Genomic DNA, 18,335 nt, shown 5'->3' with positions numbered 1-18,335 from the left:
GGTCAGGAATCGGTCAGGCAAAAGAACGAGGAGACGCTGATGACACTGCAGACAGAACCGGAATGGACACAATGTGGTTTGTCTCCACGGCAATGGGAGACTTCTTCCGCCATCAGGAGACATTTTCTTAATTCGCCATTACCAATATTATTTTGAAGTACCCCCAACTGGTCTACAGAGTACCCCCAAGTTGGGAACTACTGTCATTGAATAAAACTGATTGTGTCATGGGACCAGCTGACAAGACTGCATAGTTTGGTTAGGTCAGTGGTTTCCAACCAGCATGTCATAGCATATATATGTGTATTATAATAGCAGGTTTATGCACCACAGGAAGTTATAGTCATTGGGAGTTATTACAGGTTGGGTATCCCTTATCCGGATATATTATATCCAAAATATTAAGCAAACTGTAGCCTTTCAGAATTTGGACTTCTCTTCAGTGGCATCCCTGGTCTCAAGGATGCATTATGCAGGTGTATCAGTGACGTCACCGGTGTACCCACGCAATGCATTCTTGGGATCAGGGATGCCACTGAAGAGCAATACGAAGGCCGCCGTGGAGGCCAGGGGACACTGTGGACATCAGTGTGTATGAAAAAAAAAACCATTCCTAAATCCGCAATAATCCCTTATCGAAAATGCTTGTGGTCCCGAGGATTTTGAGTAAGGGATACTCAACCTGTATTTAGAAAAGCTGGAAATATACAGAAGGGATGATAAGTAAATTTTACCTGAAAATAAAAATATATCATTCAAATTGGTATTGGTTTATAGATATCATCATATTTCTTCAAGATTTTTTATTATTTCACTAATTGCTTTGAATATGTAAATCAAATTAATTTGTAACACTTTTGCTCACCAAGCCTCTTCTAAATCCATATTTTAGTTTAACATCATTCCTTACATGAAGTTAAAGATTATGACTTGATAAAATTATTTATTGAGTTGATTATGTTTTAAATGATTTAACTACTCTCTAAATTCAGGGAACTAAATATTCAGGGAACTAAATAAACAGTCATAAATATAGTAATATACTGTACAAGAAGCTGTAGCAAACCTATTAGCTTTAACAATACACTTTTTTAATAAATTGTTACCAACCGTGGATGTAGTCATATTCCTAACAACACGGTTTCCAAACAGCTTGCAATCAAAAACATTTCTGGCATCAGGCTGCCACCTGTAGATGGACATTTTTCCCTATAACGCATTGCAGCCACAGTCAAAAAACAATAAAATATTAACCTCAAAAATCTAATCCCACTTTGAATTTAAATAGTGAAGTATTTTTTGAATCATATCGGTATTTTCTTGTTATTACAGTTTTAGCGCAAGTTATGTGCGCTGATACTTCCCACACCCCCACCCCCCCCCCCCCCCATGTATAAAGGAAGAAATATGTGGCAAATAACAAGGGCGCTGTGCATCCCAATAATTATCGGTGCTGCTTAAAATAGCGCACAAATGCCAGCCAATGTATGACCAGTCAATGGCATTGACTGTACCGACACCACCTGAAGCTATAGATTTCAACAACTGCAGAACTTTCATTTCAGTAACTGCAGCAGCTGCAGGGCTCTGGACTACATGGGAGATCTCATAATACTGAAATCTCGCACATGCCCAGTAGAGCTGTCCAGAAGGAGAGAGAGACACACAGCCCATCAGCACCAGAATGATGTGCTGTAGGCTCTGGTGGGGATCGCTGTAGAGGGGGACAGTAACAGATTTACAACAAAGTAACCAAAGCGGCTGCTTAGGGCTTGTGAGTCCCATGTGCTCTAATAAGCTAGGAAACACACAGAAAAACATAAGGTCTTTTACTTTATGACAGTATTATTTACATTTTGTATACCATCTACCAACTTAAAATTCCATTCAAGCAGGGGTAGACAGTGTTATTTTAAGTACAGTGTATGGGTGAAATTTACTAAGATGGGAGTTCTATTTCAGGTGGGATGTTGCTAAGGGGTGCCTAAGGGGTACCCCTAAGGGGTGCTAAGTGGGATTAGATTTTTGAGGTTAATATTTTATTGTTTTTTGACTGTGGCTGCAATGCGTTATAGGGAAAAATGTCCATCTACAGGTGGCAGCCTGATGCCAGAAATGTTTTTGATTGCAAGCTGTTTGGAAACCGTGTTGTTAGGAATATGACTACATCCACGGTTGGTAACAATTTATTAAAAAAGTGTATTGTTAAAGCTAATAGGTTTGCTACAGCTTCTTGTACAGTATATTACTATATTTATGACTGTTTATTTAGTTCCCTGAATATTTAGTTCCCTGAATTTAGAGAGTAGTTAAATCATTTAAAACATAATCAACTCAATAAATAATTTTATCAAGTCATAATCTTTAACTTCATGTAAGGAATGATGTTAAACTAAAATATGGATTTAGAAGAGGCTTGGTGAGCAAAAGTGTTACAAATTAATTTGATTTACATATTCAAAGCAATTAGTGAAATAATAAAAAATCTTGAAGAAATATGATGATATCTATAAACCAATACCAATTTGAATGATATATTTTTATTTTCAGGTAAAATTTACTTATCATCCCTTCTGTATATTTCCAGCTTTTCTAAATACAGGTTGAGTATCCCTTACTCAAAATCCTCGGGACCACAAGCATTTTCGATAAGGGATTATTGCGGATTTAGGAATGGTTTTTTTTTTCATACACACTGATGTCCACAGTGTCCCCTGGCCTCCACGGCGGCCTTCGTATTGCTCTTCAGTGGCATCCCTGATCCCAAGAATGCATTGCGTGGGTACACCGGTGACGTCACTGATACACCTGCATAATGCATCCTTGAGACCAGGGATGCCACTGAAGAGAAGTCCAAATTCTGAAAGACGACAGTTAGTCATCAGACATTGAAATTCCAATTGTTTGACTGCCCAACAGTGGCTATTCTCCCTTGCGGGGGTCCACACTCCCATAGACGGAGAATAGAACCCGTGGTGAGTGCAGCAAGCAAGGTGATCCTACAAGGGGCTTTTTTGCACTTGCCCCCTGTGAGTGGTGCAGCGGGAGCAAAACCACCCTTCCAGGTGAGTTTCCTATTCCAGCATGCACTTACACAATTCTAGTAGCTCTAATAGAAAAACTGTGGCATGCTGGCATATGTCTTAGGGCATGCTGGGATGTGTAGTTCCACAAAAGCTGAGGGGCTGCAAGTTGAATTCCCATGCCCTACACCAGTCCTGGCCAACCTGTACCTCTCCAGCTGTTGTGAAACTACAGGTACCAGTATGCTCTTCCCTTAGGTAATGCTAAAACTGTGGCAAGGCATGCTGGGATGTGTCATTTTCCAACAGCTGGATTGCAACAGGTTGGCTGGGCCTGCTCTATGCTGTTTACAAAGGCATCTAAGTGGTCACTAGCCATAATGAATGTATGTTGTTGCTTTAGGCTGCAATGTCTAAGCTAGTGCTGAAACCTTTCCCTGCCACTAGACGGTTCATTGCCTTGTAATTGAATAAATAAAATATGCTGACCTTTTCCAACAATTTTCTGTCTCTGTGTCATTATTTTAAGATAAGTTCTTGTTTAATGTGACACAAACACAGCGTTAGAGGAGGTAGTGCCCATTACCTAATACAGGCGAGCACTGCGGGAAGAAGGGAAATGCTAGCAATAAATAAGGTTAATGTGAATTGTTGCTTTTAGAAATTCCTTTTTTACTTTTATTTATGGATAAAAAGTGCCAATGTGCAAAAGAACTTTAGAACTGGTGAGCATAGATATTCAATGATTACAAATGTATTGTTCACAGACATGAAAGGGTAAATGTTTCTTTTTGTAGAATCTAATCTACAGAACAATCACATTTTTATCTTAGATCCAAAACTGGTATTAAAATGTTAACTATATCCCATATTAACCTTGTCATGTCAGGTCTGTAAAGCCAAACAATGAACTAGGGGAATGAAATATTATCAGGCTCTGGAATTCCGGTCTAATCACTTTCCTAATCTACCTTCAATTCACAGGCAAAACAAACTACTAGCAAAAGCTGCCTAGCTAATAAGGTGGGAAACTAAAAACTTGCACAATCTCCAAGCTGACCTTATACATCCCCTCCCCCCTTTTCTTCTCTGGGGGGATGGAAATCTCAGTTAAGCAAACAGCATGCTTAAAGAGCTGCAGGCCTTGGCAGTGACGAATATGCAGCTACATTAATCCCTGCTCTGTGTGGAGGAGCTTACAAAGCACAGTAAATAGATTTTGGTGTGGGATGGTGCTCTTAAAAAAAAAGCATCTCCAGGATGCATTCCTGGCCGGCTCCAGCATTTAGGAGTGCTACACGACAGGTGGCACCCTTCTTACAGACTGGCACATGCAAAAGCTTGCTTAAATTTATTCCGAGCTCACATTGTAAAGATTCAGTAACAAATCAGAAGTTTGGACAACTGTGCACACATTTTCATTTATTTTAATTGAACTTATATTTTGTAATTATTATTAGAAGGGCAGTTTATGAGGCTCAGTCCATGCACATCTGCAGTGTTCCGTCTATCACATCTCACAGTACTGTATGCCCCCTTTTCACTGTCCTTGTAATCTCGTTGTATAATCAATGTGCGTTCATGCAGATATACTGTATAATAAAGCTGAGGTGCCACTTCAATACCAACCTCCTAACACCTTATCACATGACACATTTGGGTCCAGAGAGTCAGAACAGTAGCTCCACCCTATACGGTCAAAAGGTTGAATGTGTCTAATGCCGCCCATACACGCTGCGATTCACGGCGGTGCGATGTGTGCTTTGAGGTGTGCTCCCGCGGCACCTCATCGCACAGTACAAAAAGTATGTACTTGCTTTTCATCACATCGCATCGCATTGCATGCACAAGGCATGCAATGCGATGTGATGGATGCTATTTAAGCCCGGAACGCACGCCGGGATCGCAGCGTGTATGGGCAGCTTAAGGTTGACATGTACTATTTATTATTATTTATTTACAGTTTCTTATATAGCGCAGCAAATTCCGTTGCGCTTTACAATTGTAAACAGAGATAAAACAAACTGGGTAACAACAGACAGACTTGGAGGTAGGAGGGCCCTGCTGCAAGCTTACAATCTATAGGGATATAGGAGGGAAACACAAGGACAGGCACCAGTAATAGCATAGCTTGTAGGTCCAGAAGGGAAGCTATATAATACATAAGTGCCTCAGAGGATTATGCGTGTGTAACTTAAATATGATTATAGGCTTGCCTGAATAAGAGAGTTTTCAGGGAACGTTTGAAAGTTTGGAGGCTAGTGGAGAGTCTTATTGTACTAAAGGTTGACAAGTTTTTTTTCTAATTTGAATTGTTTTCCAACTTTTGCTTCGTTTATCATCCACATGGACTAAAGGCCCCCATACACTATACGATTTTGGGACGATTTCATCCGATTTCGGCACTTTGGGCCGATAACCGGATGAAATCGCCCCAAAATCGCAGGTGTGTGATGTATGATCCGATCCGATGCGCGGTCCCGTGCGCATCGGACCGGATCAGGGAGGTCGGACGGTCAGCACATAAGATCATCCGACCTCCCTGTATGCTATGCATATGCCTGCCCACCTGTCAGGCATATGCATGCAGACACCGGGGGGCGGGGGAGCACGGCGGGCAGACACACTGACCTGGCCGGGCAGCTGTGATCAGAAATAGCAGCGCTGCCGCTGCGGGACGGGACGGGACGCACAGTGGCGGCTATTAGATTTTTAAAATCCCTGTCAAATGACCGGCCGTTCTGTGATTGGCTGAGAGCTCTCTCAGCCAATCACAGAACGGCCGGTCATTTGACAGGAATTTTGAAAATCTAATAGCCGCCACTGTGCGTCCCGTCCCGCAGCGTCAGCGCTGCTATTTCTAATCACAGCTGCCCGGCCAGGTCAGCATCACTCGCCGCACCCGGCACCCGCCGGGAACACATTTGTTTGCCGCCGCCCGCCCCCACTACTGCCGCCGCCCCCACTACTGACGCCGCCCGCCCCCACTACTGCCGCCGCCTGCCCCCACTACTGCCTCCGCCCGCCCCCACTACTGACGCCGCCCACCCCCACTGCTCCTCAACGCCCTGCAGCTCCCCATTTGTTCTACATGTGATAAATCGCAAGCGATTTATCACATGTAAAAACTGGCTCATCAAGTGCCAAATTGTATGTGAGCCTCCCGGGGAGCTGCCGGGCGGCTCACAGGAGAATTGGGTCCGACTTGTCCTAAGGACAAGTCAGCCTAATGTATGGGGGCCTTTAAGGTGTGTACACACGCATCGATTTACTTTCAATTCAATTTGCTTTAGATTTTCCCAATTCCACCCCCTTTCAATTTGGCCTTTGCTTTCCATTTGATTTCACATTTGATCTGCACTTTTGCATTCAATATCAATTTCGATGTGCATTCGAGGCAGTGTACACATTCTATTTATTGGATCGAATTTGATACTTCCTTGTCTGCACAGTCTATTTTTCGGTTTGGATATAGAGAAAACGGGAGTGGGCATCGAATTGAATGCGGAATGATAGCGCCTTAAAAACCATTTGATTCTGATTCAATTTTGATTTTATAAGCAAAATCGAATCGAAAACCTGAATCAAAATCGAATGGTTTTTAAAACGCTTTCCCATTTTCTCTATATCGAAAAAAAAATAGAATGTGCAGGCTAGGAAATACAGGGGACAATCAACAGCAACGCACTGGTATTTAAAACATGGCAAGGAATATACTCAGATAATAATACTGTGCTCCTACAATATTGGGCATGATACATTTATCAAGTTACAGCAGATCAATAAGAGGTGGTGCTCCCAATTAGTAACTACAACACAATTGTAGCCTGCAGAAAAAGATAGTCCTCCCTCATGAATTATACTATATACATCAGTGGCTCCCAATCTTTTTGAATCAGGGCATCCCAGAGTATCAGAATTGTTTTCATGGCACCCCTAAGCCAAGCGTTTCTCACTGTTAAGTACATTATTTATTTATTTTAAATTAAACAATTGTTTTTGTAATGCAAATATAAGGGCCCGTATTCAATGTGGCCGGTGAGGGGGTTAAACGGCGGGGATCGACGAAAAGAAGCGACCCTTGACGTTTAACCCCAGCATCAGCCGCTCACCCTAATCTTTGTTCTGGGGGAATCCTCGCTGTTAGATGACGACAAGTATTCCCCAAACTGCGAGGCTCGCAGCTAATGCAGGGAGCCCACTGCATTTAGCCGCGGGCCTCGCTGTTTTTGAGGCCGCACACGCTGTTTCCCCGTTGCGACAAAAACCTAGCGACAGGGAAACGGTGTATGCAGGGGGTCAGTTGAATACTGACCATGCAAGCAGTGACAAAGAGCAGTCAGCACTGCTCACTATCACAGCTCGCAAAAAATCATTGAATATACCCCAATGATTTTGCTTTCAGGTACAGAGTTGTACACAAAAGAAATGAAAACTAAAAATATTTTTCCTTATACACCATTGTCTAGAATCTCTGTGAATGGACTTGCCTTCGATTGTCACTAGACAAGGATGCCCTCTGTAAGTTTTCATTTTTGCCCTAACATTTTTGCATCTCTTATGGCACAAATTTGCTTTCACATGATGCCAAGGGCATAGCAATCAGCATGTCTGTTACAAAATATCATTGTTTGCCAATGATAATGACCTCCTGCCAAGTTTGTTTAAAATACTCATGGATTGTGGGACTTTGTTGGGTTATGAAATAAACTATACTAAAACGGAGGCCTTACCCCCATCATATGTCTCCTACCAGCCTTTCTCTTCTATGTGTCTATAAATTTGCCTGGAGGTCCAATAAGATATGACACCTTGGCATCTTTCTTAGTAGTCACTAACAGTCTTTTAAGTAAAAATTAACCCCTGCTAATTTAAACCATAAAGGTGGACCTGTACAGGTGGCAGTCACTCAACATCTGGTTGAGTCATGTAGTGGTTATAAAAATTAAGATACTCTTGCGCCTTTTATATTAATTTTGAACATTGCCAATTAAGATTCCAGACTCCATATTAGCCCATCAGTATTTGTGTGGAGGAACAAGGTACCTAGAAACGTTTTTTTTTTAAAAATTTATTTACAGAGGTCTACGACATCACTATGCCTCTCCCTTAAGTCAGGCTGTGGCCTGGTTTGCCCCTACCTCTACACTTGCTCTAGAAACTGCATTGAGCCACTGCATCTATCTCCAAAATGTATACCTCCCTTGATTAACTCACACTCAGTGCTTAGTTTTACTTGTCAGATCCAGAATTACTGCACCAACCTTCTCTCACCTCCAACCTTCTCTCACTTCCCTCCCCCTTAAACCCTTAAATCCCTATGCACTGTTTACCTTGGGTTTGCAATGGTGTGCGCTTTGTGTTAGACATTTTGGCTGATGGCACGTGCATGTCTTTGTCTGATATTCAAACAAAGTTTAAATATCCAGTTATATAAAAGAATAAAAAAGAAATCACACAGTCTTTACTTGAATCCCGTTTGTCACCTCAGACCCCTGACAGTGGACGGTGGGCTTCGGGCAGCGATATAAGCCCATAGGCTTCTGTAGGGTACTATAGACACCTAGGGTATTGACGATGATGCAGGGCCAGGTATTAGTACATTTGAAAATGCGGTTAAACTGGGGTTTACCGCATTTTCTTCTTAGTACATCCCGCCCACAGTCTGTCATGCGAGAATGGGCTCCTAATATGTCCACATCAATGATGGTAAAAGAAAATCTATATAAAATGTTACGAGTGATTTCTAGTCCTACTAGAGTAAACATAGTGTTGAAGTCTGGGTTACTTCATTTATGCGTGGTCGGTCCTTTACCAAGATAGCACTGTTTGGGGACAAGATTGTGGATGGGATTATTAGGGTAGTGGAGGTTCCTATTGTTAATAGTCCATTTTCTTCTGTTTTGGGATTACCATTCAAAGCTTTGCGGTCAGATTCTAAGTGCTACCATATGGTTGATGGCACAACTCTGGAAAAGTTCTTAAGCATTTTTGCTTCATTTCGTTTCATGACAGAATTTTTTAGCGGGTAGGTATGGAGAAACTCACCACCTACATCACTGCACCCCAGTTTGTTGTCAATTTGGACTCCTAGATCCTTTTCCAGTTCTGATTTACCTCATGCCACCCCACTTAGATTATAGCTAGCACACTGGTTATGTCTCCCAAGATGCATAACCTTACATTTGTGAACACTGAACCTCATTTTCCAATGTTTTGCCCACTCATCTAGTTTATTTAGATCGCTCTAAAGTGTGGAGACATTCTTGTCTGTTCTAATCACTCTGCTCAGTTTTGTGTCATCAGCAAAGATGGAAATTTAGCTGAGTAATCCCACCCCTATATCGTTAATGGATATGTTAAGTAAAAGAGGCCCAAGCACTAAACCCTGTGGTATTCCACTTAGTATTAGGTACTTAGTACTTATTAAAGGAATTAAGGTAAGAAAAAAAAACATTTCCATAACCATATCCACAAGAATCTAGGAACATTCCTATATATGATCATGTGAACTAAAAAATGCTGGCAACATAAATATTCATTATAACATAATATAACTTTTACTATTTTAACCATACCGTTTTGCAGTGAACTGGTTAAGTCCCTTTTCTAGTATTTAGAATGTATTTTAATTTGGTTTTCCTTTTTCATAGCCCAATAACAAACACTTTTATTACTGATTTGTCATTTTCTCTCAGTCACAAAAAATAGCACACACACACACACACACACACACACACACACACAGAGACAAATCCTCACAACACATACTTGCCGAAGTGTGAAAACTAATTTCAGGGGATTGCAGGGGATCACTTCAATCTGACTGCCTCTTTCCACTGTGTGTAGTGCAGAACAGCCTCTACCACCCATAACCCCACGTTGATTGGATTTTAAGTAATATGACATTACTTGTCATGCCCTGTCCCCTGGCATTTCTGGACTTGTGATGAAAAAACATGAAAAAAACCATGAGGAAGAGCAAGGTTAGCAGGGCCCCTAGGTGGCCAATCCCGGGATTGCTGGGATCCCGGTATTTGCGGCCAAAATCAGCAGGATTTGAATCCCAGGATTGGATGCCCCAATCCCAGGATTTTGGGATTACACAGTGCAGGTTTGCAGGTCTGCCTTTGTGTGGCCCCTCGCCAGTTTGCCCCTTCAGCATCCTCCACCCGCCATTTTAAGCATGGAGGAGGACACGTGGGGTGGTCTTGTGGCATGTGGAACTAAGCGGGCCAAGAGGAGGAGGAGGAGTTGCTAAGAGGGCCTCCTGAGGGGCTGTCTAGACGTCCTCCCTGAGGGACTACTGGGCTGCTGAGAGGGCCTCCCTGAGGGGCTGCCAGGCTGCCAACTGGGCTAGGGGGAGAAAGGTCTGCCAAGCTGGCTGAAGGACAGTGGTGCCACCACAGAGCTACCACTACAGAGCCATGCTACCACTGAATTTGCCACAGAGCAGCAGACGGGGAGCATGGATGGAGCACTGAAGCCCTGCTGCAAGTGTGAGTGACACTGCACTAGAGTGACTGTAGTAACTCATTTTTATGTTAGAAAAATATTCAGTAAAGCAATCCCGGGATCCTAGGAATCACAAAATTGAAAAAATGGCCCGGGATGGCCATCCCTAAGGGCAGCTGAAGGCTCAGCTAAAAATGTGCCTCCCGCTCAATGCGAGAAGGTTGGCAACCTGTTATAACACATGAGATGCACTATTGGTTCCACAACCTGGTGTTTGTATATTTCAACCCCATGTTTTAAGGAGCCAAAGCAAAACTTTTCCTGTTTTTAGGTACAGAATCACTGATTAATTAGAACTACCAATTGCACTGCCTTTTTATTAATAGCGTTTGAGTGTATGCCATATTTATAATGCATAGTACTAAACAACAATAAATAATTTATCAGTTAAAAATGATCATTAGAGGAAGTAAATTATATGATTTGACAGCAGGTTTTGCCATTACTAGACATGCACATTAACCTGTCATTGTTCAAGCTCAACCTATTCTTGCCTCACACAGAAAATCAATGGTCTTAACCTGGCCTTTTTAACATATACACACCACATGGGTCATAGGAACAAGGATATAATAGGTTTTAAACACAAATGTTGTTCACTTCCCATTATTAAAGAAACAATAGTGTCAATTCTACTCAAATCAAGTAGTACAGTTTACATAGACAGGCCTGCTGACATGATTTGACCTCTGAACGTGAAATTGTGGTACGAGTTTGGTGAGGATGAAATATAAATTGTAAGACTGTGAAAACATCCACCCACGTTCACTATAGTCTGTCAATTCATCCTCCGCGTTATGTATAAATATAGAATACCAGAGAGCGACCATGGGAATAGATACACAGATTTTCTTCAGGTGAGGAGACATTAACTCAACCATGTTCATTTTGCAGATTTATAGCGTCTGTCATATTAATGTAACATTGTGATTTGTACAATTTTCTTCAGGACCAGCTTGACTATATTAAGGAGTTGCAATGAAATCTGATATTAAGTGGGAGACTTAAAATGGAGAGGGAAAAAGTTCATAGAAATAAACCCTCACCAATCAGCTCCTAACTGTAATTTTTCAAACACAACCTGTAAAAGGAGAGTTCGAAGCTAGTTGGTTAGTGCTTTATATCCACTTTACGTCTATCCATGCTTTGATAAATTCTTTCCTTAGGATCTTGTAACAGCTGACAAAATATATTTAGTCAGATTTCACCTTTTTCTTATGCCATATACAAGGTTTTCCTATTTCTGCCTGAACCATAGCTGACTGCAACATATAAGTTCCTGGCATCTCCAATTTCAGCTATTATTATTACTTGTGTAAAAGTCTTGATCAATAATGCAAATTGTGTGATTGTACTATCTGGATTTTTATCTACCCTAGACTCAGCACTTAAATCATTTGATCAATTGTAAATTTGCTTGCGAGTAATTATTTTTGTAAATGAGTCACACTATACAAGGAGCAGTTTTAGGGGCATAGTTATCAAAGTCACAGAGTGGAGGGAAATAAAAGCACTAACCAATCATATACTGTCATGCCCCTTTCAGACTGGTATTTTGCCGATTTTTTACTGTTTAAAAACGGTAATCTGTGCGGTCTGAAAGGTGCAGAACCAGTTTACCGTTTTAAAAAAGCAGTTTTTGCAAAACGGTTAAAATGGAGGGTCCTACCCGTTTCAGACCCGGTATTTTGGAACCAAAATCGGGTCTAAAACGGTATTTAGGACCCAACATTTTCTTGGAAAGGTATTTAGGACCCAGCCAATAGTGGTCCGTTCTGTGCATATCTAATGAGCGGACCACTATTGACTTCCCCCCAACTTGGGCAGCGCAGGAAGGGAATGATCGCGCTGGGGGCAGGGGGTCCCTGCAGTGTATGTTAGATCAGTGGCGGGGTCCCTACAGCTGATGGGAACTAGTAGTACTAGTACCCCCTGCCCCCAGCGTGAGACTGCACTGGCTTCCAATTGGAAGTCTGACCTGCCAGTCACAAAGGCAGTCCCATTGGGAGGTGTTCCCTCCCTCCGGGGCGCCTTTTTGCGGGCTGTCACGCAAAAACATTGATTGTGCATGCGCAGTACCTATATCAGTACTGTGCACGTGTTGGTCCCGGTGCCTGTAACTTATATTGTACAGGCGTGGGGACCAAGATTGCTTCTATGGGCTGTTGCCCAACCAGCCCATAGAAGCTGGCCACATGCGCAGTACACATGTTTGTACTGCGCATGCACCAGTCCCGGCGCCTGTCCTCACAGCACAGGCGCCGGGAGGAGAGGAAGTAGCAGCAGCGTTGACAGGGGGAGGGGGATACCTGAATCGCGGTACCCCCTGTGCAGCCAGAGGCAGCCCCCTCCCCAATAAGGTAAGAGCCGCCACTGTATACTGTCATTTTTCACACTCTGCCTGTAAAACCAAGCTGATTGGTTAGTGATTTATATCTCTTAACTTTAACTCTTTCCATGTTTTGATAAATACCCTCCTTAACCCTTTGAGTGCCAAGTCAATTTGTCAAAATAGGTGTGAAATTTTCCAAGCAAAAATTTCTATTCATCATAATGACCTGGAACGTTTACCTTATATAGGAAATATAATCTTTGTTACATAACATTTTTTATTTGATTTTATATAAAAAATGTCATGATGGCCTTTTTAGCAGATATTTTGGACATCTCTCACAGAGGTGTTGGCACTCAAAGGGTTAAACTAAGTAAACAATTGACAACAACGCAACCCAAGATACGTGCAGCACATTTTATGGGACAATTCAATGAACGGCAGTAGTGAACGTGGGATTCGGAATACAAACTATATGATGGTCATGCAGATTGGTTGAAAATACACAGATTTTACAGGATATATTGTAAAGTATGTATCCAGATTAGTAAATGTGCATGAAAATATTGATTGTTAACAAATTTAGGTAAAAAAAATTAATCCACATTAAAAATGTGGATTATGATAGATATGCCCAATAATCTCCAAAATTTCCTCACAATCTATTTTTAATTCAGGGCTCTTTTCCTTGCAGAACATGTTCTGCTACTGCTACTCCTATTGAGTCCCACCATTAGAGGACTGTACTTTAACAAATCCAAAATCATTTACACTAACATACTGTGCAACCCATTAACAAAACCATATATCAACACACTCACAGTATATGAAAATATCTCATAACTAGCGGCAGCTCCAGCTGGTTGGAGGGGGAAGTCACTATTTGTGCTTTGAGAGGAGGAGAGACAGCCAATCTGATAAGCCAGGTCCCAGGACTGCACAATGAATCAAGCACATGCTAGGATTGGCGCATTCTGAAGATTAGTGGCAGGACTGCACAGGCTTCTATGGACTGCTTTGGCTGCAGTCCACTAAAGCCGGGTAGGGCTATCAGTAAGGCAGTAAGTGGCTTCCTTCTGGTCTGGCAGTCCCAGGGGGAGACACTACTTTAACATGGGGCTGCTTGTTGTGTGGATAACTGACAGTTAGCACTTCCAATAGAAAGTCACTGCCAGTCACAGTCCCGGACTACAACTAGCTCACAGAGGTGGTGAATTTTGCTGGGAGGCTGCAGCCCATAAGAAAATCCACCACAATCTATCCCCCATCTGCCAAAGATCGTCTCATCTCATCCACATTATTCTCTGCTCCCATTTAAGGTCAATATACACTGGGCAATTTTGCCCAGCGTGTATGGACATTGATGATGGAGAAAATCACTGGGCTGAAAATCGCTCTGTGCATACACACTGAGTGATTTTTGCCCGTTTTAGCGATTTTCCCGGGGGTGGACGACTTTCCATAGCAGGATGCTTTGGAAAGCTGCCCACCCCTTTGCTCATCTGCTGGTAATTTACCAGCAGATGTGCGTTGGCTGCCGGCATTGGTGTGGGAGCACGCATCAGCGCTCACCGCTCATCGTTGCCCCGTACACACTGGCCGGCTTTTGAGCCGAAAGCAGCTCAGAAGTCAAAACTGAGCTGCTTTCAGCTCAAAATCTCCCAGTGTGTATGTTACAAGTCTTTTTATGGGCTGTACATACTTTGTGGAATTCTATCCATCCCATAGCAAGATTTTCTCATATCCTCCAAACTTTCCTTGAAAATCTACCTCTAACAATACTGATGAAATTCCTTGCACTTTTTCTTAAACCACCCCCCCCCCTCCCCTAAGTTATTCTGCATATTTATCACCATTTACACATTTCAATGAAAACTTTAAGTCTCACGTGTTCTCTCGGTACCCAAATGTTTAATACTTGTGAGTGATCATATAGACAATATTGCCCCACTACAAACATTTCCATTATATCTTCCTATCTGATGGAGTCAAAATCCCGCCGCAACGCCGGCAATTTCTCCCTCTATGGGTGTCCACGACACCCATAGAGTGAGAATAAAATAGTGTACCGAGCGTATCAAGGCACCGAGCCCGCTGCGTGGCGATCCACTGCACCTCTTGTCCACTGCCCCTCTTAATCTCATCATGTTTACCCAACTAGTTCAACATTAACTTGCCCAGCTGAAATCAGGGCCTTCTGGGGATGCTCCGAATGTAAAGACTTACAGATATACATTGAAGCTTCCGCTTCTCGGCCTTTTGGCTAAGATCAAGTGTAGTATCTGTTCTTATCAGTGGGTATGGACTGGCCTCTGGCAGAGAATATAGAAAGGTTGGACTGAGTAGCTGCTCTGATGGGCGGAGGGTGTGGGACCCCTCTTTTTTGCCTGGGAGTGGTGAAAAGTCTCACTGAGTATCTTCACCTCTGCCTTTGGTTGGAGGTGTTGTTTCCGTAAATCCACTGGTAAGAGGGGGGGAGAAACACTGGGCCTAGTAGTTTGACTCTCTTGACGGGGTTCGTAACCCCCGAAGGATGAGACAGCGAAAGGCTCAGTCTAGTATCCATTCCCAGGGAGCGGAGAAAAGCTGAGACCGAGTAGATTGGTCCAGGTCGGGGGAAACAGAGCCTCCGGCCTGGGCACAGCGAAAAGCTCAGCTTAGTATCTTAACCCTGGGAGCGGAGAAACACTGGGACTGAGTAGATTGCTCTTCCGAGGGGGGTGCAGCCCCTAAGGGAGTCTTTCGAAAAGCCCAGTGGAGTACCCATTCCCATGCCAGGGGCTGGAAAGTGCCTGCTGTTGAGACGGAGAAACACTTGGTCGGACGCTGACTGGCTGGCTGCTTGGAGTCCGAGGCTGCACTGTGCCCCCGGGGAAACTCGGGGGTGCCGAACATGCACGGGTGATCCCAAAATCACCATGCACTAGTAAGCACTAGCACTGCGCACTTTCCCTCTAGGTATGCGCTTCACGTCCTTACCTCGTCCTTTTGGATGGGGTAGGACAATTTTACACACCCCCACCCTGGCCTTCTGGCTAGGGTCCTTTATTATTTATTTCTCTTCCCCTTCTCACGTTTGTCACTTTTCACGTTCCTTGTTTTTTTGTAGTTTGTCACGTTTTTTTGGGCAGTGTGGTCGACCCTTTCGGGCCTTCCATTTCCCCAATGTGCCGAAGCTCTCGCCTTTTGGGGAGAGCTTCGTGCCCCCCCGAGGACGACCCCGAGCCGCAAGGCGGAGGGAAGTCCACAGCGGGTCTCTCCAAACCACGGGGTGCGGAGGACCCACCGTCCTAACCCTTTCGGGGGTTGAGGAATGAGGGTCTCTCTAAGCTTCGGCGAAGAGGACCCACCGTTCCCTATTTTCCCCTCTTCGGCCTTATGGTTGAGAGGGGTTAGGGGAAAAACGGGGCCCTGTCTCTTCGGAGACGGACCCATTCGATCGCACGGCCTCCTTTGCACGTGTTTAGGCACAGCACTGGTGGTGGGGAGCACACCTCGGGCTCCTGAGTTTTTTCAAACTCTTGTCGGTATTTCATCGGTCGGTATTTCGACCGCTGGGATTTCGTACCTATCCCCTTCCTATAGATTACAATACACTGTCTTATTTCTCATCCTTTACATTGGAACTCGTACTGCTAAACCTTCTGCATGAAAGTTGTTATTGTCCAACTTTTTTAACATTGTATGTTTTTAAGAACATACACATAGGGCCAATCCCTTTGCACATGTGCTTATCTTTTTAATTTGCAATAAATCAAGTTGTTTTATAAAATACTGTACATGTTATAAATTAATGTTTGTGACATCATAAAGATGGGTTTAAATCAGCTTTTTGACAACAACTCTGATGATTACCTGGGTGAAACTTTAACAGAAAAAAATGTTGACAATAATCCAAGTGTAGCCAGATCCCTGTCTCTGATAGTAAGTTCACAAATAGCAATGACATATATTAGCAACAGGACCTACACATTACACAGCAGTATACCTACAGATCACAAACAATAGTTTATAGGTGAAAGATACTGGTACATTTTTCTTGTGACTTCACAACCAATATTTCTTACAAATGACACTGCAAGCTATTGAAGAAGCAATTCTGTTTACAGACGTGATTATAGTAAAAGGCAACTAATAAATGTTTATAGCACAACTCACAACACTCAGAATACTTATACATAGAGAAGTTGGCATGATGATACAAAGTTATTACGCTTTTGTGCCATGTTATAAGCAATTTTCTATGATAATATAATTTGCTTAAATTCAAAAGTACAATATTTGTTGTTAATACATTACTATGTTAACTTTCAAAATCATATTAACTGACCTGTAACATGAACAGATTTCTAAATGGCAGTAAATTTAAAATAAAAAAAAAAACCAAATAAACAGAATCAATTGCTTGGTGAGGCAGATAATCAGCTAATACAACATGATCTGGCTATGCAACAACAAAAGTGCCCTGGGAATAGGCTATCACTGTCAGGAAAGTACACACCTGCATTAAAAGAAAGTTATGTGTTACTTGTAGATGAATTCACAGGACATATGTGTTGTATGGGGGTTACTGACCTTCTGATTGGAGATAGAATGTTGCAAAACCCAACAAAAATACTCCTAAATAGTAACATTCTCTCTTGCTGTAACCCATTCTAGAGACAGGTAATCCTGCAGGCATTATCAAACTAATCCAAAGGTCAAATGCTGTGGTCACTTATTGGAGACCATAAGGGCATCCTGCAGTTGAAGAATCAGGCTGGTACTAGGTTGTGCAAGTCACAGGTTCCCTGGGTCTCTGTCCATGGTATCACAGGGATGATGGTGCTGCTGCTAGCTCATTCACAGCAATCTCCTGGAAGCTTCCTGTGCAGGAAAGTGCATTCTCACTGTACAGAACCTACACTAGCCCAGCTCTTATGTACAAATACGTCTCCGGGAGCCACTAATAACAGTGTAGACAGCACAGCAGATGTTCTTAGAGAAATCCCTGCTCCCCTGTCTTAAAGTTCTTCTCTGATCAGGTGGCTGATAGGAGCTGGTGCAAGGTGGACCTGATATCTGTGTCAGCACAGCACGCTGACCAAGCAGCACACAGACTCTCAGGGAGGGACTCCTCCTCCAGCTCCCAACTTTCCTGGCTGCACTGCTGCTGCACTCCTCTCCCCTCCCTCTCCAGGGACTACTGACTGCTGCCCCAGAAATAAAACTCCTTGCCTCAGGAGACTGGGACAGCGCTGTCCCTCCTCTAATAAGGAGGCGTGTGTCTGACTTAGCAGCAGCAGCAGCAGAGTGAGCCGTGCCCTGGAGCTATAGATGCTCTCAGAGTGAGTGTCAGCAGCAGGAGGTACAGGAGAGTCCTCCTGTAGGGCAAATGTACAGTGAGCCCCCCCTGGGATGTGCAAGCACCTATTACCGGGCAGGAGAATTACAGTAGGTTGTAGAGCACGGCATTTATTCTAGGC

The 18,335-nt window shown here is 43.1% G+C and overlaps 1 protein-coding gene and 1 pseudogene across 3 annotated transcripts in view; one reads left to right on the top strand and one right to left on the bottom strand.

Moving 5' to 3' along the window:
* FRAS1 (Fraser extracellular matrix complex subunit 1) overlaps positions 1 to 18,108 on the bottom strand; it is a 460,024-nt gene extending 441,916 nt beyond the window's left edge. For all 3 annotated transcript variants that reach the window (XM_083177073.1, XM_083177084.1, XM_083177093.1), the window contains exon 1: positions 17,446 to 18,108. In XM_083177073.1, the coding sequence (XP_083033199.1) occupies positions 17,446 to 17,551 (106 nt within the window). In that variant the 5' untranslated portion in view covers positions 17,552 to 18,108. The remainder of the gene's footprint in view (positions 1 to 17,445) is intronic.
* LOC146045214 (U2 spliceosomal RNA) lies at positions 15,114 to 15,319 on the top strand (annotated as a pseudogene).
* Positions 18,109 to 18,335: the final 227 nt, after the last annotated feature.

This window comes from Crinia signifera, chromosome 1 (genome assembly GCF_055691185.1).
Source record: "Crinia signifera chromosome 1, ASM5569118v1, whole genome shotgun sequence".
In the NCBI taxonomy this organism is placed as follows: domain Eukaryota; kingdom Metazoa; phylum Chordata; class Amphibia; order Anura; family Myobatrachidae; genus Crinia; species Crinia signifera.
Note: the sequence above shows the minus strand (reverse complement) of the source record. Positions and strands in the feature narration are given on the sequence as shown.